The sequence below is a fragment of the Pongo abelii genome, chromosome 3 (assembly GCF_028885655.2).
Source record: "Pongo abelii isolate AG06213 chromosome 3, NHGRI_mPonAbe1-v2.0_pri, whole genome shotgun sequence".
Taxonomy (NCBI): domain Eukaryota; kingdom Metazoa; phylum Chordata; class Mammalia; order Primates; family Hominidae; genus Pongo; species Pongo abelii.
The window spans coordinates 65760689-65787352 of record NC_071988.2 but is presented as its reverse complement, the minus strand read 5'-3'; the positions used below and the strand labels follow the sequence as shown (position 1 = coordinate 65787352).

The following is a 26664-nucleotide window of genomic DNA, read 5'->3' as shown; positions in this document are numbered from 1 at the left end:
CCACAGCTCAAGGAGGCCTGCCTGCCTCTGTAGGCTCCACCTCTCCGGGCAGGGCACAGACAAACAAAAAGACAGCAGTAACCTCTGCAGAATTAAATGTCCCTGTCTGACAGCTTTGAAGAGAGCAGTGGTTTTCCCAGCATGCAGCTAGAGATCTGAGAAGAGGCAGATTGCCTCCTCAAGTGGGTCCCTGACCACTGACCCCTGAGCAGCCTAACTGGGAGGCATACCCTAGTAGGGGCAGACTGACACCTCACACGGCCGGGTACTCCTCTGAGACAAAACTTCCAAAGGAACGATCAGACAGCAGCATTCGTGGTTCACAAAAATCCACTGTTCTGCAGCCACCCCTGCTGATACTCAGGCAAACAGGGTCTGGAGTGGACCTCTAGCAAACTGCAACAGACCTGCAACTGAGGGTCCTGTCTGTTAGAAGGAAAACTAACAAACAGAAAGGACATCCACACCAAAAACCCATCTGTACATCACCGTCATCAAAGACCAAAAGTAGATAAAACCACAAAGATGGGGAAAAAACAGAGCAGAAAAACTGGAAACTCTAAAAAGCAGAACGCCTCTCCTCCTCCAAAGGAACGCAGCTCCTCACCAGCAACGGAACAAAGCTGGACAGAGAATGACTTTGACGAGTTGAGAGAAGAAGGCTTCAGACGATCAAACTACTCCGAGCTACAGGAGGAAATTCAAACCAAAGGCAAAGAAGTTGAAAACTTTGCAAAAAATTTAGACGAGTGTATAACTAGAATAACCAATACAGAGAAGTGCTTAAAGGAGCTGATGGAGCTGAAAGCCAAGGCTCGAGAACTACATGAAGAATGCAGAAGCCTCAGGAGCCAATGCAATCAACTGGAAGAAAGGGTATCAGTGATGGAAGATGAAATGAATGAAATGAAGCAAGAAGGGAAGTTTAGAGAAAAAAGAATAAAAAGAAAAGAACAAAGCCTCCAACAAATATGGGACTATGTGAAAAGACCAAATCTATGTCTGATTGGTGTACCTGAAAGTGACAGGGAGAATGGAACCAAGCTAGAAAACACTCTGCAGGATATTATCCAGGAGAACGTCCCCAAACTAGCAAGGCAGGCCAACATTCAGATTCAGGAAATACAGAGAACGCCACAAAGATACTCCTCAAGAAGAGCAACTCCAAGACACATAATTGTCAGATTCACCAAAGTTGAAATGAAGGAAAAAATGTTAAGGGCAGCCAGAGAGAAAGGTCGGGTTACTCACAAAGGGAAGCACATCAGACTAACAGCTGATCTCTTGGCAGAAACTCTACAAGCCAGAAAAGAGTGGGGGCCAATATTCAACATTCTTAAAGAAAAGAATTTTCAACCCAGAATTTCATATCCACCCAAACTAAGCTTCATAAGAGAAGGAGAAATAAAATACTTTACAGACAAGCAAATGCTGAGAGATTTTGTCACCACCAGGCCTGCCCTAAAAGAGCTCCTGAAGGAAGCACTGAACATGGAAAGGAACAACCAGTACCAGCCACTGCAAAATCATGCCAAATTGTAAAGACCATCAAGGCTAGGAAGAAACTGCATCAACTAATGAGCAAAATAACTAGCTAACATCATAATGACAGGATCAAATTCACACAAAACAATATTAACCTTAAATGTAAATGGACTAAATGCTCCAATTAAAAGACACAGACTGGCAAATTGGATAAAGAGTCAAGACCCATCAGTGTGCTGTATTCAGGAAACCCATCTCATGTGCAGAGACACACATAGGCTCAAAATAAAAGGATGGAGGAAGATCTACCAAGCAAATGGAAAACAAAAAAAGGCAGGAGTTGCAATCCTAGTCTTGGATAAAACAGACTTTAAACCAACAAAGAAAGATCAAAAGAGACAAAGAAGGCCATTACATAATGGTAAAGGGATCAATTCAACAAGAAGAGCTAAATATCCTAAATATATATGCACCCAATACAGGAGCACCCAGATTCATAAAGCAAGTCCTGAGTGACCTACAAAGAGGCTTAGACTCCCACACAATAATAATGGGGGACGTTAACACTCCACTGTCAACATTAGACAGATCAACGAGACAGAAAGTTAACAAGGATATCCAGGAATTGAACTCAGCTCTGCATGAAGCGGACCTAATAGACATCTACAGAACTCTCCACCTCAAAACAACAGAATATACATTCTTTTCAGCACCACATCACACCTATTCCAAAAGTGACCACAAAGTTGGAAGTAAAGCACTCCTCAGCAAATGTAAAAGAACAGAAATTATAACAAACTGTCTCTCAGACCACAGTGCAATCAAACTAATACTCAGGATTAAGAAACTCACTCAAAACCACTCAACTACATGGAAACTGAACAACCTGCTCCTGAATGACTACTGGGTACATAATGAAATGAAGGCAGAAATAAAAATGTTCTTTGAAACCAATGAGAACAAAGACACAACATACCAGAATCTCTGGGACACATTCAAAGCAGTGTGTAGAGGGAAATTTATAGCACTAAATGCCCACAAGAGAAAGCAGGAAAGATCTAAAACTGACACCCTAACATCACAATTAAAAGAACTAGAGAAGCAAGAGCAAACACATTCAAAAGCTAGCAGAAGGCAAGAAATAACTAAGATCAGAGCAGAACTGAGGGAGATAAAGACACAAAAAACCCTTCAAAAAAATCAATGAATCCAGGAGCTGGTTTTTTGAAAAGATCAACAAAATTGATAGACCACTAGCAAGACTCATAAAGAAGAAAAGAGAGAAGAATCAAATAGATGCAATAAAGAATGACAAAGGGGATTATCACCACCAATCCCACAGAAATACAAACTACCATCAGAGAATACTATAAACACCTCTATGCAAATAAACTACAAAATCTGGAAGAAATGGATAAATTCCTCGACACATACACTCTCCCAAGACTAAACCAGGAAGAACTTGAATCTCTGAATAGACCAATAACAGGCTCTGAAATTGAGGCAATAATTACTAGCTTACCAACCAAAAAAAGGCCAGGACCAGATGGATTCACAGCCGAATTCTACCAGAGATACAAGGAGGAGCTGGTACCATTCCTTCTGAAACTATTCCAATTAATAGAAAAAGAGAGAACCCTCCCTAACTCATTTTATGAGGCCAGCATCATCCTGATACCAAAGCCTGGCAGAGACACAACAAAAAAAGAGAATTTTAGACCAATATCCTTGATGAACATTGATGCAAAAATCCTCAATAAAATACTGGTAAACCAAATCCAGCAACACATCAAAAAACCTTATCCACCGTGATCAAGTGGGCTTCATCCTTGGGATGCAAGGCTGGCTCAACATACGAAAATCAATAAACGTAATCCAGCATATAAACAGAAACAAAGACAAAAACCACATGACTATCTCAGTAGATGCAAAAAAGGCCTTTGACAAAATTCAACAATGCTTCATGCTAAAAACTCTCAATAAACTAGGTATTGATGGGACATATCTCAAAATAATAAGAGCTATCTATGACAAACCTACAGCCAATATCATACTGAATGGACAAAAACTGGAAGCATTCCCTTTGAAAACTGGCACAAGACAGGGATGCCCTCTCTCACCCCTCCTATTCAACATAGTGTTAGAAGTTCTGGCCAGGGCAATCAGGCAGGAGAAGGAAATAAAGGGCATTCGATTAGGAAAACAGGAAGTCAAATTGTCCCTTTTTGCAGATGACATGATTGTATATCTAGAAAACCCCATCATCTCAGCCCAAAATCTCCTGAAGCTGATAAGCAACTTCAGCAAAGTCTCGGGATACAAAATCAATGTACAACAATCACAAGCATTCTTATACAACAATAACAGACTAACAGCCAAATCATGAGTGAACTCCCATTCACAATTGTTTCAAAGACAATAAAATACCTAGGAATCCAACTTACAAGGGATGTGAGGGACCTCTTCAAGGAGAACTACAAACCACTGCTCAAGGAAATAAAAGAGGACACAAACAAATGGAAGAACATTCCACGCTCATGGGTAGGAAGAATCAATATCGTGAAAATGGCCATACTGCCCAAGGTAATTTATAGGTTCAATGCCATCCTCATCCAGCTACCAATGACTTTGTTCACAGAACTGGAAAAAACTACTTTAAAGTTCATATGGAACCAAAAAAGAGCCCGCATTGCCAAGTCAATCCTAAGCCAAAAGAACAAAGCTGGAGGCATCATGCTACCTGACTTTGAACAATACCACAAGGCTACAGTAACCAAAACAGCATGGTACTGGTACCAACACAGAGATATAGACCAATGGAACAGAACAGAGCCTTCAGAAATAATGCCACATATCTACAACTGTCTGATCTTTGACAAACCTGACAAAAACAAGAAATGGGGAAAGGATTCCCTATTTAATAAACGGTGCTGGGAAAACTGGCTAGCCATATGTAGAGAGCTGAAACTGGATCCCTTCCTTACACCTTATCCAAAAATTAATTCAAGACGGATTAAAGACTTATATGTTAGACCTAAAACCATAAAAACCCTAGAAGAAAACCTAGGCAATACCATTCAGGACATAGGCATGGGCAAGGACTTCATGTCTAAAACACCAAAAGCAATGGCAACAAAAGCCAAAATTGACAAATGGGATCTAATTAAATGAAAGAGCTTCTGCACAGCAAAAGAAACTACCATCAGAGTGAACAGACAACCTGCAGAATGGGAGAAAATTTTTGCAACCTACTCATCTGACAAAGGACTAATATCCAGAATGTACAATGAACTTAAACAAATTTACAAGAAAAAAGCAAACAACCCCATCAAAAAGTGGGCAAAGGATATGAACAGACACTCCTCAAAAGAAGACATTTATGTAGCCAAAAAACACATGAAAAAATGCTCATCATCACTGGCCATCAGAGAAATGCAAATCAAGCATTCTTATACACCAATAACAGACAAACAGATAGCCAAATCATGAGTGAACTCCCATTCACAATTGCTTCAAAGAGAATAAAATACCTAGGAATCCAACACAATGAGATACCATCTCACACCAGTTAGAATGGCGATCATTAAAAAGTCGGGAAACAACAGGTGCTGGAGAGGATGTGGAGAAATAGGAACACTTTTACACACTGTTGGTGGGACTGTAAACTAGTGCAACCATTGTGGAAGTCAGTGTGGTGATTCCTCAGAGATCTAGAACTAGAAATACCATTTGACCCAGCCATCCCATTACTGGGTATATACCCAAAGGATTATAAATCATGCTGCTATAAAGACACATGCACATGTATGTTTATTGCTGCACTATTCACAATAGCAAAGACTTGGAACCAACCCAAATGTCCAGCAATGACAGACTGGATTAAGAAAATGTGGCACATATACACCATGGAATACCATGCAGCCATAAAAAAGGATGAGTTCATGTCCTTTGTAGGGATATGGATGAAGCTGGAAACCATCATTCTCAGCAAACTATCGCAAGGACAAAAAACCAAACACCGCATGTTCTCACTCATAGGTGGGAATTGAACAATGAGAACGCATGGACACAGGAAGGGGAACATCACACACTGGGGCCTGTTGTGGGGTGGGGGGAGTGGGGAGGGATAGCATTAGGAGATACACCTAATGCTAAATGACGAGTTAATGGGTGCAGCACACCAACATGGCACATGTATATATATGTAACAAACCTGCACATTGTGCACAGGTACCCTAAAACTTAAAGTATAATAATATTTAAAAAAAAAAAACAGAAAAGAAAATTCTTTTCTTTAAGTATGTTAAATATTGGCCCCTACTCTCTTGTGGCTTGTAGGGATTCTGCCAAGAGATCCACTGTTAGTCTGATGGGTTTCCCTTTGTGGGTAACCCAACCTTTCTCTCTGGCTGCCCTTAACATTTTTTCCTTCCTTTCAACCTTGGTGAATCTGACGTTTATGTGTCTTCGGGTTGCTCCTCTCAAGGAGTATCTTCGTGGTGTTCTCTGTATTTCCGGAATTTGAACGTTGGCCTGTCTTGCTAGGTTGGGGAAATTCTCCTGGATAATATCCTGAAGAGTGTTTTCCAACTTGGTTCCATTCTCCCCATCACTTTCAGGTACACCAATCAAATGTAGGTTTGGTCTTTTCGTATAGTGCCATATTTCTTGGAGGCTTCGTTTGTTTCTTTTCATTCTCTTTTCTCTAATCTTGTCTTCTTGCTTTATTTCATTCAGTTGATCTTCAATCTCTGATATCCTTTCTTCTGCTTGATCAATTCAGCTATTGATACTTGTGTATGCTTCATGAAGTTCTCGTGCTGTGTTTTTTAGCTCCATGAGGTCATTTATGTTCTCCTCTAAACTGGTTATTCTAATTAGCTATTCGTCTAACCTTTTGTCAAGGTTCTTAGCTTTCTTGCATTGAGTTAGAACATGCTCCTTTAGTTCGGAGGAGTTTGTTATTACCCACCTTCTGAAGCCTACTTCTGTCAATTTGTCAAACTCATTCTCCATCCAGTTTTGTTCCCTTGCTAGCGAGGATTTGTGATCCTATGGAGGAGAAGAGATATTCTCGTTTTTGGAATTTTCAGGCTTTTTGCGCTGGTTTCTCCCTATCTTCATGATTTTATCTACCTTTGGTCTTTGAAGTTGGTGACCTTCGGCTGGGGTCTCTGAGTCCTTTTTGTTGATGTTGATACTATTCGTTTCTGTTTGTTAGTTTTCCTTCTAACAGTCAGGACCCTCTGCTGCAGGTCTGCTTAAAGTCCATCCGTGTTGTGGCAAATGGATATCCTTTTTAAAGGCTGAATAATATTTCATTATATATTAACCCATTATATATATATATATATGTGTTTTTTTAATTTTTTTATTTTTTCAAAAAATCATTGCCAAGGCCAATGTCAGAGAGCCTTTTCCCTATGTTCTCTTCTAAGAGTGTTATCGTTTCACATCTTACATTTAGGTCTTTTATCCATTTTGATTTTATTTTTGTGTATAGTGTAACATAAGGGTCCAATTTCATTCTTTGTATGTGGACATCCAATTTTCCCAGCAGCATTTATTGAGACTATTCTTTCCCATTGTGTCATCTTGATGCCCTTGTCAAATATTTCATGTATAGGATCTAATACATAATAAGCACACATACTAATTATCTTTTAAATACAAAATACCAGCTGTTTTGTATGAAGTCAGACATTAGACATGTGCAAAGATGTAAAATAATGCCACTCTTTTCACTACCTTATTTTGTTGTAGAAAATAGTTATTTTTTGTAAAAATGTCACTTTTGTTAACATATAATAGGTTTATTATTATCTCAATATGAATTAATAAATATTTTAAAATACTCCTTGCTTTCTTTTCTAATGTGTTGTTTTGTATCTATCCAGCTATCCATTCACCTATCCCACATGTATCAATAGATGTAATCCACATAAACAAAAATTATTGAGGAACTCTTTGGGTTTTTAAGACTGTAAACGGGTTCTAAGACCAAGAAGTTTGAGAACTTATGTTCTAAATCAGTGTCACTCTTGGATTCCACAGGAGAGTGATAGAAAAGCAATCCATTAAATAAATATGTAACAAATACCAACTGACACTGTTAATTCAAGAATTTTTATTTATTAATTCCATAAACATTTCTTCGGTATACAGTAAGTTCAAGTTCCTGTGTTAGGTGCAAAGAATACTAAGAAGCATAGGTAAGAGTTCTCAGCCCCAACTACTCTGAGTCTGGTGGTAATTGCTGTAATATAATAATAGTACAAACAAAGAAATGAGAGCTATGATAGAGAAAGTGTTGGGAAAGAACTGGAAAGCCCAGGATACTGAACCATAGGAAATGGGCTTTTATGTCTTTTATTTATTTTGGAGTGGAGTGTAGAAGTAGAATAAGGTTCTAACATTGGTGGCAGTCATTAAGTAGCATCTATGTGCAAGGCACAACAGGAGATACAAAGATACCTACAACCTCTAGGAAACTAGAAGTAACAGAAGGCATAAAACAATTATCAGAAAGAGGGAGAGATCAGAAGAGCAGAGTGACATGAAGACAAAGGGGAAAGAACCCAACTAAGAAGATGTGATTAGATGCTAGAGAGACATCAAAAGGAACAATAAGTATCAGAAAGGAAATTTGTAAATAGAAATAATAATTATTAATTATTAATTCAATGAAAACTATTTCTGCCTCTTTCTATTGAAAATAGAAATACTCATTGTCTCTCTGTTACTCACCCATACTCATCAGACAATCCATTCATTCAAACTACAAGCACTAAGCCACTCACTGTGTACCAAGCCAATGGCCAATGAAGGACATGACATGTACACTATCTAGCAAGGTTTTTGATCCACACACACTTAACTATATCACATCAGTATAAGTGCTAAAAAGGCACCCATAAAAAGAGCTGTGTGTCCTTAGAAGCCAGAGCAATTAATTCAGCCTGTTGAGGGAGTGAAAAGCAGGGAATCAGATGTGGTTCCACAGAGAAAGTGACATCTGTATTTAGTCATGAAGAATCAGATGGGTTTTGACAGGAAAGATGTGCATTTTTGTGTGCAAATGAGCGTATTGGAAGATGAGTGGTTATATTAGTCAAGGTCTTGGCAGGAAAAAGATGGCATGCCAACTGCATCCTGGCAGGAAGAAGCCAGGCAAACAATATCCTAATTATACTTTCCTCTCACCCACTAAATCTCCTGCCTATGCCTCTTGTAGGCCAAACTCAAATGAGAGGCAAAGCCTGGAAGAGGCAGTCCATGAAGGTCAGTCTCCAGAGGCACAGATATAGAGGGGAGGAGAGTGATCTGGAGGAACAACCAAATGAAAGTATTTCAGACAGAAAACAAAGACCTGGATCTGCAAAAGTTCATGTAGGGAAATAGGTAATAGAGAGGGAAAGCAATGAGAATAGGTAGGTGAAGCATGAGGCTAGAAGGCAGAACCATCTTTATAAATAGCATGCTTAGACATTTGGATACTACCCTGAGGGACCCACCAAAGGGTTTTAAGCGGGGGCATGGCATAATCATATCTGAGCTTGTAGCTCTGTAGATGCTACCTCCCCCAATCCCTAGTTGTTTGACTCCTCTCTCTAAAAAGAGGCCTGATAATAGAAGTCAGACAGATCCAGCTTTGTATCCTGGCTTACTTGCTATGTAACCCATCAGTGAGGACCCAGTCAGAAGACATTAAACACACCAGTGACATGAACAGAGAAAACTTAACATACAGAATTGTTAAGTGGGTAATTGAAAGGATAAAAAGAGAACTCCAAGGTACCAGGGAGGTAGCTACCACCACCAGTGTGGAGGAAACAGAAGCAGGAGATTGAAATTATTAAAACTTACCAACGTAGGGAATGAAATGCAAACCTCTGACAATGGAGCACTACTGGGCTGGGGTGGTACCTCTGAGGAGAGGGTGCCCTGAAGCTAGTTCTCCAGGTGTTAGGAGAACTGCACACTGGATTCAGCTGCTACCACAAGAAAAACTTGCCACTGCTGTGGTGAAGGAGTATACTGTTGGCAAGATACTCACAAGCAGAAGGAAAGTCCACAGAAAGCAGAAAGGAAGGAGAAGGCTGCTTCTTCCCCTCTAGCCTTGCGGTTTCCCTCTAGTTCCCCTTATTAGCATAGCCTGACAGGGATCCAGCTGAGCAAGCTGAAGTGTGGTCTGAAAGTACCAGCCCCAGCATCACGAAGTGGGAGTTTAGATCTGAGAGACAAGAACTTAACAATTGGCACAGTAATCCTGGAAAAGAAACCTCACCTTTGTGGTCTCAGTTTTCCTTGCCTGTGAAATGGGACTTTTAAAAAATTACCAAATTTATACTATTGGGAGCATTAAATGAAACAAACTATGCAAAACTCTGTTATAGTACCTGAAACAAAGTAGCTATTCAATAAAAGTTAATTCCCTTCCCCATTCCTCAAATTGTGGTATCAACTAATATATGAAAACAAAGATGTGTGTGAGTCAATAATCAGTATATGTCTCTTATGAGGCAGCCAGATGTTCTCATCCTTTATAAATGACCATATATCACACGGTATGTTAGTCTTACTAGGTTTTAACTTATCCTTTTTGCAAAGTTGGGCAATCTCCCCATCTCCCCACCCATCTCACTCTTTCTCCTCCCATCCCTCTCTCTCTCTCTTTCTCTCTTACACACACATAACAAAGAGATTTGCATGCACACATGCTCCTCTTAATCTCAGAGAAAATTTTTCCCGTGAAGGCAAAAATAAAAATGTGATCAAAAACACAGCTATTATTCAGCCAGAACTGGATGAACTCACGTATCAAAAACAGGAAGTAGAACACTCTCAATGCTGTTTTTAAAAAACACGTATCAAACAAAATTTTAAAGTATTTTGATGTATTGCTGTTTTTCAAAGCCAATACTGCTAAATGTTGAAATTCAGCAATGAAAGTGTGGCATTGGCGGAAAACAAAAATCACAAATCTTATCTGGGGCTTTATTAAGAGAAGCACAAGCCGGGCGCGATGGCTCACGCCTGTAATCCCAGCACTTTGGAAGGCCGAGGCAGGTGGATCACAAGGTCATGAGTTTGAGACCAGCCTGGCCAACATGGTGAAACCCTGTCACTACTAGATAAAAACACAAAAATTAGCCAGGCATGGTGGCATGGGCCTGTAATCCCAGCAACTCGGAAGTCTGAGGTAGGAGAATCTCTTGAACCCAGGAGGCGGAGGTTGCAGTGAGCCGAGATCACGCCACTGCACTCCAGCCTGGGCGACAGAGCAAGACTTCGTCTCAAAAAAAAAAAAAGAGAAGCACACTACAGAACAGTGTTCAAAATAGGGGAAAAACAAGACAACATCTTTGTTCAGTTCTGGAATTCACATTTTAGGAGGGATGTTAACAAACTAGAGCTCTGCCAGTGACTTAAAACTAGAAGTAAAAGGTGGGAAAGGCTTGTCTTTTCCCAAATGGTTGAAAGAACTCATCATATTTAATTTGGAAAAGAGAGAATGGTGGTGAGTTTATAGGGCTGACACTAAGATGTCCCAGAACTAGGAGAGCAAATTAAGAAGTATCACCTTGTAATGGATCAGATTATCATCTAGAAATGTAACTCCAGAGATTTTTTTCCATAAAAGTGTGACCACAGAGGATTAGGAATCCCAAATACAGTCAAGGGGATGTTGGCGGTGCAGGGAGGAGGAGTCAGGAGGAATGAACAGAGTCAGGAAAGAGGGAATGCAATGGAATTATAACCAGGCTGAACATGGAAAAACTATTTAGAATTCTGCTTAAAAAAAGACAGGGTTATCAGAAGGGAGATATTTAGCATAAAGCCTAGAAAAAATGAGTGAAGTGGAAAGAATGAATTAGTACATTTCCGAGAAAGAAAGAAGAAATAATCTAACTTGATCTGTTTGCTTTGCTTTCACTCTCATCAAATAACCTTCTTATAATTTAGTTTCCCATGCAGATTTTCCCATAGGCAGAGACTGTAACTATAGCTTACTCATTCCAGTTTGCTTGATAGTCATAACTTCACTCTGCTCAGAGCTTTTATTCTCCTTCAAAAGTCCAGAAAATAGCTATTTCCCCCATTTCATGGACAAAGAAATTGAAGTTGGCTAATAAGTGGCAGAACTGTGATTCACCCTCAGATATAATTGACTTTATACTCCATCACAATCAGAAGAGGCTAAAGTCACAGAAAACACAGAGAGACATATAAGAAAGTGGCAAAGTCTAGTAGTGAATGCTGCAAAGAGGTCGAGAAGGATGGTGACTGGCAAAAATGTCCTTATATTTAGTGGTCTGGGAGGCTTTCCAGTAAAAAAGTGTCATGAGCCAGACTGCACTACATTAGTAAGAAAATAATAAAGAAACAGAGGCATCATGCATAGAACACTCGTTCAAGAACTCTGGCTACAAAGAAAAGACAGTATCATAAAGCTATCTGTTTCACTTCGGCTTATATTAATAGAATAGTTATTATATTAATAGAATAGTTCTGCCACCCATTAAACACTGGGGAATATGTCCACTTTGTAGAGAACTACAGGACAGATATGTGAAGTTCCTCAACCACAATCATATTCCAGTGAAAGATCCTCTGTAAAATGTACCAGAGTTTGAGATGGGCATCATCTACTCATTTCTTCTGTGAGTGGCCATTTTAGACTTAAACAAATGGATTTCTTATGGTCTATTTGTTTTGTTACTTTCAGAATACATTTTTCATTATGAAAGCCAGCGGGAAAAATACAACAGCATTTCAGTGTTTTCAAAGTCACTTTTCTGGAACATATCTATTTAGTTAACTGACAATTTAATAACAAGCTCTCAGAAAGATGACATGTTTATATGTGCAATGATAAAATGAATTTTTATCTGTCTTTTAGCAATTAAACATTTTTCCTTTAAGTAGATGATGTTTATTTCTGTTGGTGCTCATAAAGTTTTAACATGAATTTACCTTGTACTGAGAAATTTTATATTTAAGATCTGAGGTTTCAATCATGGGATCCCTCCCCATAAATTTAAATACAAGGGAATCGTGAGTCTATAATTAAAATCTGTTTAACATCTCAAAAATACTAGAAGCCTTTATCACAGTCAGAAAAATTTATACTTCAGTAGAAACTAAGCAAGGATGGGAGAATTGTGCATAGTTTAAAATATATTTTATAGTTTTAAATGCTATATGATAAGCTATATGACAGACAGTTTTCAAAAATCAATGTTTTATTATGTTTACAAGTTCCAGTTCTCTTCCTTACTGTTCATAGTTATGAATCTGTTTATATATGAAAATGAGACAAAAGAAATTCCGGCTAGTGATATGAAGCAAAAATGGGCAGCCATACTGTGTTATCTGTTACTAAAGAGTAGTTGGCACATGGATGGAGTATGCTTTGAATCAATCTTTTTGGTCCTTCTTAAAACAGAAGTTTGCTAACAATCCTCGTTTTTTTTCCTTCTTTCTTCCTCCCACTCTCACCCCAGCCCCTATCAAGAGTTGTGGGATAAAGCAAACAATTCTATCTTTAAAAAAATTTTTTTTGATTGACAGAAAACTCAAACATTTAAATGTGAATTGCTTATGGGATTACCTGTCCTTTTTAAAAATTTGTGGCTCTGCTTATTTTTCAAAGATACAGCCCTTTAGAATAGTAGTTTGTTGCTCTTTTAAAAGTCCTGAATTGAGCAATAAAAATTGATTTATGCTCTGTGATAGTATCATAATGTTGTATTACTGAAACACAATATAAATTAACCTTAACATCAAGACCCTTTGTGCATTCCTACTTTCCTTGATTCACAATTTTTTTTTTTTAAATGGTGTCTCGCTCTGTTGCCAGGCTGAAGTGCAGTGGCGCAATCTCAGCTCACTGCAACCTCTGCCTTCTGGGTTCAAGCAATTCTCCTGCCTCAGCCTCCTGAGTAGGTGGGACTACAGGCACGTGCCACCACACCCAGCTAATTTTTGTATTTTTAGTAGAGACAGGGTTTCACCATATTGGCCAGGATGGTCTCAATCTCTTGACCTCGTGATCCGCCCACCTTGGCCTCCCAAAGTGCTAAGATTACAGGCCTGAGCCACTGCGTCCGGCCGATTCACAATATTAATTAGTTCTTGTTTCAACATACTTAAGAATAAGACACTCAATGAGGTAAATACACTTATTACTAATGTGTACCTAGGGCTATGGAAAGGAAAGGAGAGAAGGGGATGGGAGATGGAGGGACAGAAGGAAGGAAAAAAGGAGGAAGAAAGGAAAGAGAATTAATAGTCAAATGCCAGGATGTCTCAGTGCGGCAAATTTGAGACCCACTCTAAGGGTGAGGGACCAGGCTAGGGCATGTCTGTCTGCTAAATTGTTTTTAGTATGATAGTTCATTTATTAATTCAAAACTAGTAAAAGAGCTCTCACCCTTCAAAACCACTTCTGGCATTGGCTATATAAATTAGGATGATTTTATAAATAAAGTGCGTATTATGTGGCATCAAAATTCTTGGATTTGAATTCCAGTCCTACCACTTATCAGATACATGGCGTTGGGCAATTTATTTTTCTATTTCAGTTTCCTTATCTGAAAAATGGGATACTAATAGTATCTGTTTCATAGAATTACTCTAAGAATGAAATAAGATAACACATATAAAGAGTCCAAAGACCTAGCATACTGTAAGTTCTCAATAATGGTTAGTTATTTCACTTTTCTTATCATCATTATGTTCCTTGCAGCCCTCAAATATAGTCACCTAATACACTAAAAGTCGTATTTTTTTCATGTTATAACCCTGTAACATTTTTCTTCCTAGATTCATCCATATTCTGCTACTTTCAAATTTTGTTCTATTTCAACTTAGTTTGATTTTTGCCCCCATGTGTAATCAAGAACTTGGGCTATGAATCTCAGCAAAGAAAAATTTTCCCATCCAGTAAAATGTACTAATATTTACTGAATACCTAAGAACAGATTATAAGAGAGAAACCTTATTTTTAAAAGAGAAAAATAAAATTTCGCAAGCTTCCATAAACAAATTCTACCTACTAACCAGATTCAATATCCATATTTAAATATTTCTGTATCAATAAAATTATTTAATATTTTTTAAAACAAAAAAATTAAAAGCCAAATTTTTTTTCTAAAATCAACGCATTAGTTCTGTGGTTCTCTGACTTTTTGATCAAAAGAAAAAAGCCATTTAAAACTTAAATTCCATTGCAATCATATTCATCTAATACCAAAGACAAAGCTGGATGTGAAAAAAAAACAAGAAATAGAAAAATTAGGTATGTAATTCCTGGTGAAGAAGAAATAACACTGATGTGACTTGACAATTAGGACTCTTAAGGGTGAGGGACTAGGCCAGACCTTGCCTGACTGCTCAATTGTTTTCTCAGTACCATTTCAGTCACTAATTCAAAAGTAATAAGAGAACTTTTACCCACCATAAGTGGGGGAATAGGGGAAGAATGGGGGAAAAAAGGGAGTAGGGGTAGAATAGAATTAAGGAGAGGTAGTCCAGACCAATTCTGATAGTTCTAAAATAGATCAATAAGAAACTAAAATAATTATTCTTTGTAAGCAAAAACTCTCCTAGAGAGTTCCCAAAGCTGAGTCTAAGAAAAGTGGTCATTGCTGAGCCCAAGGGCAGTGTGCACATATTCCTTCCCTATTCTTTCGACAGTATACAAAAGTCATTACTACTTTGACCTAGATTCCATGTTGGCTAGGTTGGCCCACAATTCAGAACAGGTTTAAATAAGCATCCTCAGAGGCTGCCTGTGTCCTACGTTTAGGCTTACCCATACTCATCTTGATTGGCAGGTTTTCTCTGCTTGCCGCTTCCACTAGATGTCTCCGAACTTCCATCACTGCCTCTTTGTGCTTAGTGTTCAGTAAAGCTTCCCACAGGGCTTTGGCTGTGGTGTCACTGCAGAAAAATCACGAAAAGAGCTTTAGAATAAATTTCTACTGGATACTGGAAAGGGTTGAAAGCAAAATACTTTTTAAAATATATTTTTAAGCATTAATGCAGTCTTTCCTACTGATAGACTCTAAGTATTAGGATTAAATAAAGAATGTCTAATTCACATAATTGGCAGAAAATATTGAGAAATTAAGGAAACAATAAAATCAAGTGGAAAAAAAGGGAAGAAAAGCTGTACTGTGTGATGAGAAGTGTGGGAAAACTATGTGATAAATTTTTTTAAGGATTTTGCACTTAAATCTTTCAGAATGCAGCACTCACTAGAGTAACATAAATGTTATATAAGCCAAAATTAAATGCATGTCCCAAAATGATTTATCAGGGATTATAAGCACTATATCAATTCGAGATTAAATACTTATCCAAGAAACAAAGCAATCAGCAATGAGAATTTCATTCAAAAATTACTCAACAGACTTCCTAATTAATTAGCAGGCTTCCTACTAAATGAAAATCAGGAATTATGCTAAGTAACCATGGCCTGAAGTATCCCACTTTGGGCCTTAGGTTGGAAGGATGGTACTTACTAAAACCTTTACAATTAACCGTTGATAACAGCACGAAGCACTGCATTATATGCAAGGTCTCATCTGGGCTCACTTCCCCAATAGCCCTCTGTCTCACCCAACATGCTATGTCCAAATTATAAATGAGGGCAGTGTTCTTTCCGGAAGATCTCTGCCATGTAGCCAAGTATACACATTTGTAGTAACATTTTAAAAACTGAATACAAAGAAACAAGGATGACTTCTGTCCCTTTCTAAAGACTTTTTCCTCCAATTAAAGCCCTACTCACTCTCCTACTATCCACTTAGTAATAGCTCAAAAATAAATACATTTTTTAATTTAAAGTTACATCTATTAAGATTTTAATTTAGTTTTAAAGTTATACCTAATAAGACATATCTTCCAAATTTGAATTTGATATTGAATAATAGAATGATATATTTTTACACTGAGTTTAATGCCTGACACATTATAATCTTTCATTGAATAGTTTTTATTATCATCCATTTTTCCATAATGAACTAATATTACTGCTCAACATACTCCACTTGTTTTAATCTGATCAAATTTGTCATCATTATAACTCTGCATCTAATATTCCTAAGTTTAATTTAAGTAAGCAGGTAAACTACATGCCAAGCCCTATATTTGGTTGGGATATAGATTTTTAAATAGCTTTGAATGGCATAGTTTAGAAGACAAGGCAGATACAAAAGCAAATAAATTACTAAAAAACTGTGGTAATAAAAGCCATGGTTGATGTTTGCATAGGTTTTTATGCAAGCGTAATCCTAGCTGGGAGGATAGGGACTGAAGGAATGATTTCTACTGTAAATGATGAGCAAGTACAAAGATACATAAGCTCTAAAAGCAGCCTGGGAAGAAGTTAAAACTCAATCTGGGAAGGAAAATGGCAAAAAGAAAAAAAAAGGCTTCAAGAAAGATATAAAATCTTGGTTACAAAACAAGAGAAAGAAGGACATTTCAGAATGCAAAAAATCCTAGGAACATGACCCTGAGCAGCACTGTTCTGTTGCATGCCAAGGTGCACGGGGAGGGGCAGTGGAAGGAGAGCATAAAAGAAGGTGCAGCCACACTCTGGGGGTTCTGCATTCCTTGCCAAGTCATGTCAACTTTGATATGTAGGTGACAGGAAGCCAAGGAGCATGTGATTGATTTCACACTTTGAGAAGAACAGCATAGCTCAGCAGTTATGAATACAGTCTTTATCATAATTCAAAAGCAGGTCTGTTTGCTATGAGGCTTTCAGAAAGTTACTTAATTTCTCTAAAGCTCTGCAGGCAATTGAAGAACCATGGAAGAATTCTGAGCATGGGAGTTACAATCTCAGTTTCCCAAACTTATGCTTCATAATTGTTTCCTAGTCTCAAAAATACCTCTCCACAAAACACAGGGATTTCTCACATAAGTCTCAACGCAACCCAGAACTTTCAGAGTAGAATGTCACTACCCTCCTCTTTTCCATGAGAATATGTATCTGGCTAATTCATCTCTAAGATCACAGTAAGTTAGGCAACGTTGTGGTTGCCCCATCAGATTGGTGTAGTGGTTTATGGACTCCGCAGTCAGATAAATCTGGTTTCAAACTCCAACCATGCTCCTCCTCACCCACTCCGAATACATGGCCTCCTAGACCATTCTTCTCCCGTATTCCAAGCACAGGAACACTCTTCCTACAAATATCTCTCTCCCTCCAGGTATCTGCTAAAATATCACCTTATCAGAGAGGTCTCCCCTTACTGCCGTGCTTAAAAAAGTGACAATGCCTATCACAGCACCTTATGCTAGCACTCTGTTGTCTGCTTACTGGGCTTTACTGTTTTACATAATTCTAATTACCAGCTGACTTATTATGTTTCCATGTTTATTTGTTGTCTGTCTCTCTCATAAAAGGTGGGGTCCTTCTATGAAGGCAGGGACTTTGTTTTACTCATTGCTAATTCTTCACTACCTAGAACAGTGGCAGATCTCTGGTGGGTACACTCAGTAAATACTGAATAAATGATACTTGTTAATTGTGTAACTGTGCACATAATTAACGCTCTCTTTTTGGGATCTGTGGAGTTGGAAGTTATAATAGTGAATTCACAGGGTTGTTGTAGGATTAAATAATATAAGTCATTTAAAGCACTTTCCTGATTCACAATAAATGTAAGTTGTGTGGTGGTGGTTGTAGTTGTTACTAGTATTACTGTTGTTATAAGTGGTATTGTCTTATATTCATGGTCTTTAATTCACTATGTTCAAGAGTTTGTGATATATTGGATGAATTCACTTACTTAATTACACTAAGTATGCTTATTCATACAATCTTGATTAGTACAGATGTACTAAAGTCACTTGAAGCTTGTACTATCTGGCTCTTGTCTATTAAAATATTTTAGAAGAAATACATAGTTTCCATGATCTCTAACACTGATACATACTCAGGTCATGTTTTCTTAAAAATTGTTTTGCTGATATAAACAATTCTGGGCTGGGCGCAGTGGCTCACACCTGTAATTCCAGCATTTTGAGAGGCCAAGGTGGGCAGATCACAAGGTCAGGAGTTTGAAACCAACCTGACCAACATGGAGAAACCCTGCCCCTAATAAAATTCAGTAATTAACTGGGAGTGGTGGTGTGCACCTATAATACCAGCTACTCAGGTTGAGGCAGGAGAATCGTTTGAACCCGGGAGGTGGAGGTTGCAGTGAGCCAAGATCATACCACTGCACTCCAGCCTAGGCAACAGAACAAGACTCCGTCTCAAAAAAAAAAAAAAAATTCTGAATGTCTAGATATGTGTGAGAGTTCCTAATGGCTGCTTCCTGTCCGAAACAGTTTTCTAAACACATCATACTAACTTCACATTACACATGGTCATTTTAAGTTTATCAAGGGAACATTTACAAGTTAATTAAGATTCTCTGAATAATTGGCACTGAAGAAGGTCAAAGTCATACTTACTGGTATTTCTTTTGTCTCCTGCACCCACTTCTTCACCAAGTCACTCTATTACTGCAATGTGGTAATTCACACATGTACACCTATATCAGCATCTGAGTTGAGCATGTAGTTAAGTCACTGCATTTCTCTAATATGCTCATAAAAGTTGATCCAATAGGCAGTATTTCATACAACTGAATTTTCACATGAAATCAACTCCTGATATTAAACTTTATGTCAAGAAAAGTTAATTGAAATCCATACTATAATTGCAGTAACGGATTATATGTAAATCTTTATCATCTCCAACTGTGCAAAATTTTCTGTTTTCCTACTAGGGAAATAAGCAATACAGAGAGGACTATATACAACGGCCAGTGTGGTAGATTATTACTAGGCAAGACTGCAGAGTGGCAGGGGCATAGGTTCTGGACCAAACAACACAAGGTGCCATTTTGCCACTTACTAGCTCTATGTCCCTAGGAGGACTTCTTCTCTCTGTACATGTTTTCTCCTCTCTTAAATGGGGACGGTAATAGTACATATTCAGTAAGCTGTTATAAGAATCAAATGGGCTAATACATCTAAAGCACCTAGAACAAATCCTGACACATAAGTGCTACAGCAGTAGTAGCAGCAGCAGTGGTAATAAAAGAAAAATCAAAGGGCAGAATTTTCTTGTAAGATATAGAAGGAAGCCTTTTGTAGAACTGCAGTAGTCTTCCCCCACTACTTGTGTACATATATGTACAATCACTATCAGTGACTTCATTTTCTAATATGAAAAGGTCAACAATAGATAACGTAGAATTCATACACACTGAAAACTCCAACTCAAGCAATCTCCCTATATATGACAAGTTGATGTAAATAATTTTTATTTTTCAGGAATAAAATTAAGAACTTTACTATAGCTTACTTCAAAACAGACAGCTATAGAAAGTTAGTGTTTTTCTTACAAAGACTTAAGCAATGACTTTTGTTTCAGCTTATCTCTTCAATTTAATTATTGTAAAATTCTGTAGGACCTTTTAAAACTACAGTTATTACTTTTACAAGGAGTTCAGATTCTATATTCTATTTCCAGACTGACTTATTAAATGGTTGTACAACTCTTGGGTCAGAAGCAAACATTAGAGGTAATATTAATCATCTTTATATCTTCAGCAGGACTCTATCTAACTCAATACAGACACACGAAAAATCTGTTTTTAGTTTTTAAAAGCACCTAAAGAAAAATTTATAATATTCCTGAGAAAAACTACAGCTTCAAACAAATCAAAACTGTGATTAGACTCTATTTATACCTAAACCCTTTGTGCTCTACTATAAATCTCGTTCATCTAGCTTAATCTTTTATCTTAAGTTCAGGAACAGCTGGTCAACATCTTTTTGATAATCAGGCCCACCTTAAAAGAGTTGTTTTGTTTTTTTTTTTCCTGATGGCCAAATTAAGGAAAATTTTTGAAAGGTGAATAAAATATAATGTTAAATATAATTTCAAATACCATCACTCCATTCTATTTCAAAAGCATTTCAGAATTTACAAAACTTCTTATATCTCATTTGATCTTAATCTCCTGAGCTAAACTATTATCTGAAGCTCCTTAAATCCAATTTAAAGAGCCTCAGAGAGGCAACTGACTGATTTAAGTAGCCTCAATCTGTAAAAGGCAAAATCACAACTGAGGCAAATGGCTTCTAAATCCAGTAATCTTAATACTATACCATGCCATGCTTATATTATGCAAATCATCAAAGAGAATCAATTATGCAGAACATCAATTGTTTTTCACTTTTCATGTTGGTTTTCTTTTCAAATCCATAATATCCTTTAAGTTCACACATGGGTCCCACAAAGGACAGGATGGAATGGAGTGAAGAGTAAAGTAGATCCACATTAATTCCTGAAGCAGGTAAAGCTCTAAGAACTCTGCACACTTTTGTTTTAAGCAATATCATACTATTCCCCTTGTGAGTCAGCATTAGCCATTGACAGTCACTTGGCTACACAATGCTAATTTTCCACTTTTATTCAGCCTTTTTCCTTAAATGTTTCCTTCCAAGAAGACTTTGATGAATTTTTAATCATTCTACATATATATCATTCATATAACTGAAAAAGCAAAAAAACTGGTCTAAATTGCCTTACAGGTATTATTTCCAATCTAGCTCTAACTCTATGTACAACATGTCCTTGGGAAAGAAAGAAGGGGAAATAGCCTCTACTTTTTTTTTTTTTTTTTTTTAGGAGGAGTCTCGCTCTGTCACCCAGGCTCGAGTGCAGTGGCATGACCTCAGCTCACTGCAGCCTCCACCCTCCGGGTTCCAGTGATTCTCCTGCCTCAGCCTCCCAGATAGCTGGGATTACAGGCATGTGCCATCTCGCCTGGTTAATTTTTGTATTTTTAGTAGAGATGGGGTTTTACCATGTTGGCCAGGCTGGTCTCGAACTCCTGACTTCAGGTGATCCACCCGACTTGGCCACCCAAAGTGCAGGGATTACAGGCATGAGCCACCAGGCCCACCGGTCTCTACTTATTTTTAACACTGATAAAATTGAGACAAAATGAAACGACTTGCCTAACATCTCATTATATTACAAAAATTAAAAAGGAGGGTTAGAGCTCAGGTCCACCACTGGAAGTCCCAATGGGCTGCTTCTGTCACTTGGTTAGTCTTTTTAGTGCTTTATATCCCCTTACAGGTATTACTAATGTTATCATTTTCACTTATTGAAAACTATGTCATAGGCAGCATGACTATATTATCTCATTTAATAACAACAACCTTTCAGGATAAGTATCATTGACCCCATTTTATAAGTGAAAAAACTGATTCTAAACGAGATAAAATAGTTTACCCAAATTACATGCCCAGTAAATTAGGGTTTGAACTCAGGTTCCTGTGAACTCCAAAATCCATCTGTTTACCATAATTCTACACTGTTCTGTAAAATAAAAGGCTTGAACTAAAATGCCAATTTCTGAGATTCCTTGGGTCCCCAACAAGCTATATTTATAAGGTTTCCAGGCAGGGTGGTGGCTCACGTCTGTAATCCCAGCACTTTGGGGGGCCAAGGCAGACGGATCACTTGAAGTCAGGAGTTGGAAACCAGCCTGGTCGACATGGTGAAACCCCATCTCTACTAAAAATACAAAAATTAGCTGGGCATGGTGGTGCATGCCTGCAATCCCAGCTACTCGGGAGGCTGAGGTAGGAAAATCACTTAAACCTGGAAGGTGGAAGTTGCAGTGAGCTGAGATTGCACCACTGCACTCCAGCCTGGGAGACAAGAGTAAAACTCTGTCTCAAAAAATCAATAAAAAATAAAAATAAGGTTTCCATTATGCCATGGTCCTCAAACTTCACATGCACAAATTCGACTAACTTTCCAAAGATCAGCAAAAGATGAGTGAATATCCCATGCTGCTCTTTCTTTTATTAAACCTCTTTTTCTTTTTCACAAGTCCAGTGACAGCAATAAAAAGAATTAACAACAACAAAAAAATTACCAACAGCTTGTGGAATATAAATTAGACAATTTCTTCCCTTTTTTCTGTTTTTAATATCATGGTTTCAAAAGACATAAACTGAATTCATTGTAGCTACTAGAATACAATTTTATTTGTTAAAATAGATTCCTTGAAATATACAACATGAAAGTAGAATATTTATTCTACAAAATATAAGTAGTTTCTATATTGTCAGTAACTATTTAAAATGCCCATACATACTAATTGTCATTTTTTGATAAATTATTCTGAATTCTTAAAAATCAAACTGTTTTTACAAATTGTCACGTTTGAAGAAGACCAATGACATACACATAATAATAACCTGCTACAAATAGCTCTTTAAGGTCTTTCAAGAAACTTCTGTACATGAAAATAGGGTCATTTCAGTTCATTCCTGGCTCTTTATTCACCAGAATCACTCAACTCTGAATGAAATCTTAGAAGCTGCCTTGGGTTGGCATGTACGAAATGTCAAATGCAGTCTGCTAGAAACTAACAGGAAATATTCATCACCAAATAAAATAGAAAGAAGACAGCAAAATTTTTAAAAGGTGGCTGAATGCTGAATCACAGTGATACTTCAATCAAGTAGAAGGCATGCAATTAAGAGATGAGGGTGAAATGTGAATGCACACCATTATCTTGTGACTAAACTTAGTTTCTTCATGGCATGCACGGGAAGTTAAGCTTAATCACAGGATATGCAATAATAGTCACAGTATTCCAACAGAAATACAATGACAACAAAAAACCCAAACAATTTCAACTAATTTTAAACAGAGGGCAAGCTGAGTCATAGTTTTTCACAACAGGGAATAATGGCTTCCATGAGGGGTGAGCTCAATGAGCTCTGAAGGTAGGTTTTCTAATTATTCACAGAGGCTTCAATAGTCATCTTTCCTCTTGACTACCTTTTAAAACAATTACCTCATCTTTAACAAATGTACCAATTAATCTTCATCTCAATAGAAGCAAAAGCAGCTAAGTGCAAAATATGTGAAAGAGTCCTTTGGTACTGGAAAGCAGCCCTTTGTTCATTCTTTCTTTCAAAATATAAGCACTTTCTGTGAGGTGGGCATGGATGCTGGAAACATGGCTGTGAGCACCCTCCCACACCCTGCCCGCATGGAGCTAGCCATCTAGCAGGGAAGGTGAAACTGAGCACACTCCAGCAGGGTGATAAAAACAGAGACTGAGAACTTTGGGAAAGTGCAACACCTAACCTGGGCTTGTCAGAGGCGTTTGAACCAGAGCAACTCCATCTTGAATAAGGACTGGGTAAAATAAGGCTAAGACCTGCTGGGCTGCATTCCCAAATGGCTTGGCATTCTAAGTCACAGGATGAGATAGGAGGTCAGCACAAGGTACAGATCATGAAGACCTTACTGCAAGCTGTTTTAGCTTGCAGTAAAAAAGCCGACAAAAACCCACCAAAACCAAGATGGTGATGAAAGTGACCTCTGGTTGTCCTCACTGCTCATTATACACTAATTATAATGCATTAGCATGCTAAAAGACACTCCCACCAGCACCATGACAGTTTACAAATGGCATGGCAACATCAGAAAGTTACCCTATATGGTCTACAAAGGAGAGGCACAAATAATCCACCCTTAAAAAACGGACTAGATAACAACATATCGTTTAACCATCATATAAAATAGAGAGTATTTGAGCTTCATCTCAGTATAAACATTTTTTATTCTTACTCTCTATCAGCCCATTAATGATCAACACTATAATCAACACAAACGTATTAATAATTTCCTCTTAGAAAACAGTAAAGCATAAGAAAGACTGTTTTTCATATAGATTTCTAATGCATAAATGGATTAACTCAGGATTTTAAATCAATAACACAATTAGATTACTTAAAAACCAAACACATATCCCTTCTCTGCCACATTTTTCTGACTCTAAAGGATATACTTTGAGTTCCTATACGTTAGTACATGATCCAGTACACAGACCAGCACTTGCTTCACTGGGGAACTCTAGGCTGGATTGATTACAGCTGTGTGTTTTGGCTCAAATTCAAGCCATGGAAAGTTAAGGATTAATTCATGTGTCAAGGAACTCTAGGACAAAGAGTTAGTGACAGTTTTATAGAGGCTCTTAGAAGCAAAGGTATCTGCCTGCTTCACCCTTCTGTCACTCACCTCCATGAAGACGGTTCATTTCAATCAGCATAATCTTATATGCAATGATTATACAGTGACTCCAGTATCTATCACTTTGGTAGCTGACACCATTGCGTCTATATGCACATTTGTATGAAGCTTCAAAGCCTTGGAAAAACTTGATGTGTTGAAAATTATTATAGCTTATTTTCTCTTTATTGGTAAAAACCAATTGGTTAAAAACCAGCTTGAGTTTTGGTTCAGCTGAAATAGGAATTTGTATTGCTCCTATTATTAACTATCTTAACTCCCATAGATTTTGTTAAGATGTTTTGTACTATCTCCTTTGATACTCTAGAACTACAGAACAGTGTTGAAGTGTTACAACTCTGAGGAGAGAAGAATACACAGTAGTTCTTTTTTGTTGTTGTTTTGAGACAGGGTCTCCCTGTGTAGCCCAGGTTGGAGTATAGTAGCACCATCACAGCTCACTACAACCTAGACTTCCTGGCTCAAGTGATCCTCCCACCTGAGTAGCCAGGACTACAGGTGCATGCCACCATGCCCGGCTAATTTTTTTTTTTTTTTACTTTTTGAGGAGATGAATTTTCACTATGTTGCCCAGGCTGGTCTCTAACTGGGCTCAAGCCATCCTCCTACCTCAGCCTCCCGAAATACTGGGATAACAGGCATGAGCCAATGTGCCTGGCCTTTCTTTTTTCATTATAGTCAACCTGTAAAAAATATTCTATTTAAAGCATTTTCAATACAGTAAGATAAATAATTCTGTGTGTGTGTGTGTATGTGTGTGTATTGTGTGACAAAAGTAGAGAGCTCTATGTTGTTGCTTAATTTCTGTGTTCCATGATCTCCAAAAACCTGGGAAACCACTTTGAAAGGCTCCAGGCCTAAGGAACAGAGTAAAGAGAAATCTTCAGGCTTCCTTCTAAATTTTTGCAGCCACAATTACCCTATTAATAAAGGAGACAGGAATTCCTAGTAAAAACCCCAAATAAAGGGATAACAAGCACACAGGTCTTGAATATTTCCCACAAGGAATAGCAAAGTTAGGAAGGCATTGAACAACTTGCACTCACATTCAACTTTGTGGACTAGAAGCACACCATCCCCTAATAAATGTCTTCGATACTATTTAAAAATGTACCCAGGAGCCAGGCACAATGGCTCACACCTATAATCCTAGCACTTTGGGAGGCCAAGGTGGGAGGATCACTTGAGGCCAGAAGTTCAAGACCAGCTTGGGCAACCTAGCAAGACCCCATCTCTACAAAAAAATTTAAAAATTAGCTGGGCGTGGTAGCACACACATGTAGTCCTAGCTACTTAAAAGGCTGAGACAAGAGGATCGCTTGAGCCCAGGAATTTGAGGCTACAATGAGCTATGATCATACCAGTTCACTTCAGCCTGGGTGACAGAGTGAGACCCTGTCTCTCAAAAAACAAAAACAAAACAAAAAAAAAAACGTATCCAGGATACATAGGGACAGAAATGACTGTCAAAAAGGAAGAAGTTCTTATACTCACAGACCCCTTGAAACAAGAGGCATGACATGCCAGGCAGGACCACATGGGGAAGCACCAGGGTTGGTCAGGAGGCAGAGGGAACAAGGGAAAAACATAGGCACATGCCCTTATTGTGGATTCTGTGGGAAGGAATGGCCAAGGCAGGGTAAGCAGGCTGAGGGGGCTTAGGATTTGCTGGTTGAAATCATTTCTGTGGGCTCTGGTTGTCTGGTACCCGGTGCTGGGGTGATGAGGGCAGGGGAATATTGGCTGGGAGCATAAGAGCCCAGCAGAGGGAAGAGGGGTGAGCTCTGATTGATAAGTTTGCATATGAGAGGCTCATTCCCTGGCTAGTTGTTTTGCTATTTCTAGACTCCAGGTGCCAGAGCATCAAAGAAACAGAAAACAAGAAAATATTGTTAATACAAATATTGATACTAATTAACTATGTCTTAGTCAAATAAGGCCTAGGAAAGTAGATAAAATAAAACTGTGACACATGGGAAAGGTTCTTGAGGCTTGCCTCACCAAGAGAAGATACATATGATCCCCAACCA

General features: G+C 38.1%; 1 protein-coding gene across 4 annotated transcripts in view; it reads right to left on the bottom strand.

Annotated features, from left to right (window-relative positions):
- The window catches only part of SCFD2 (sec1 family domain containing 2), a 500604-nt gene that overhangs the window by 414521 nt on the left and 59419 nt on the right, over window positions 1-26664 (bottom strand). For all 4 annotated transcript variants that reach the window (XM_063722535.1, XM_009239998.4, XM_054553177.2 and 1 more), the window contains 1 exon segment: window positions 15305-15432. In XM_063722535.1, coding sequence (XP_063578605.1) covers window positions 15305-15432 — 128 coding nt within the window.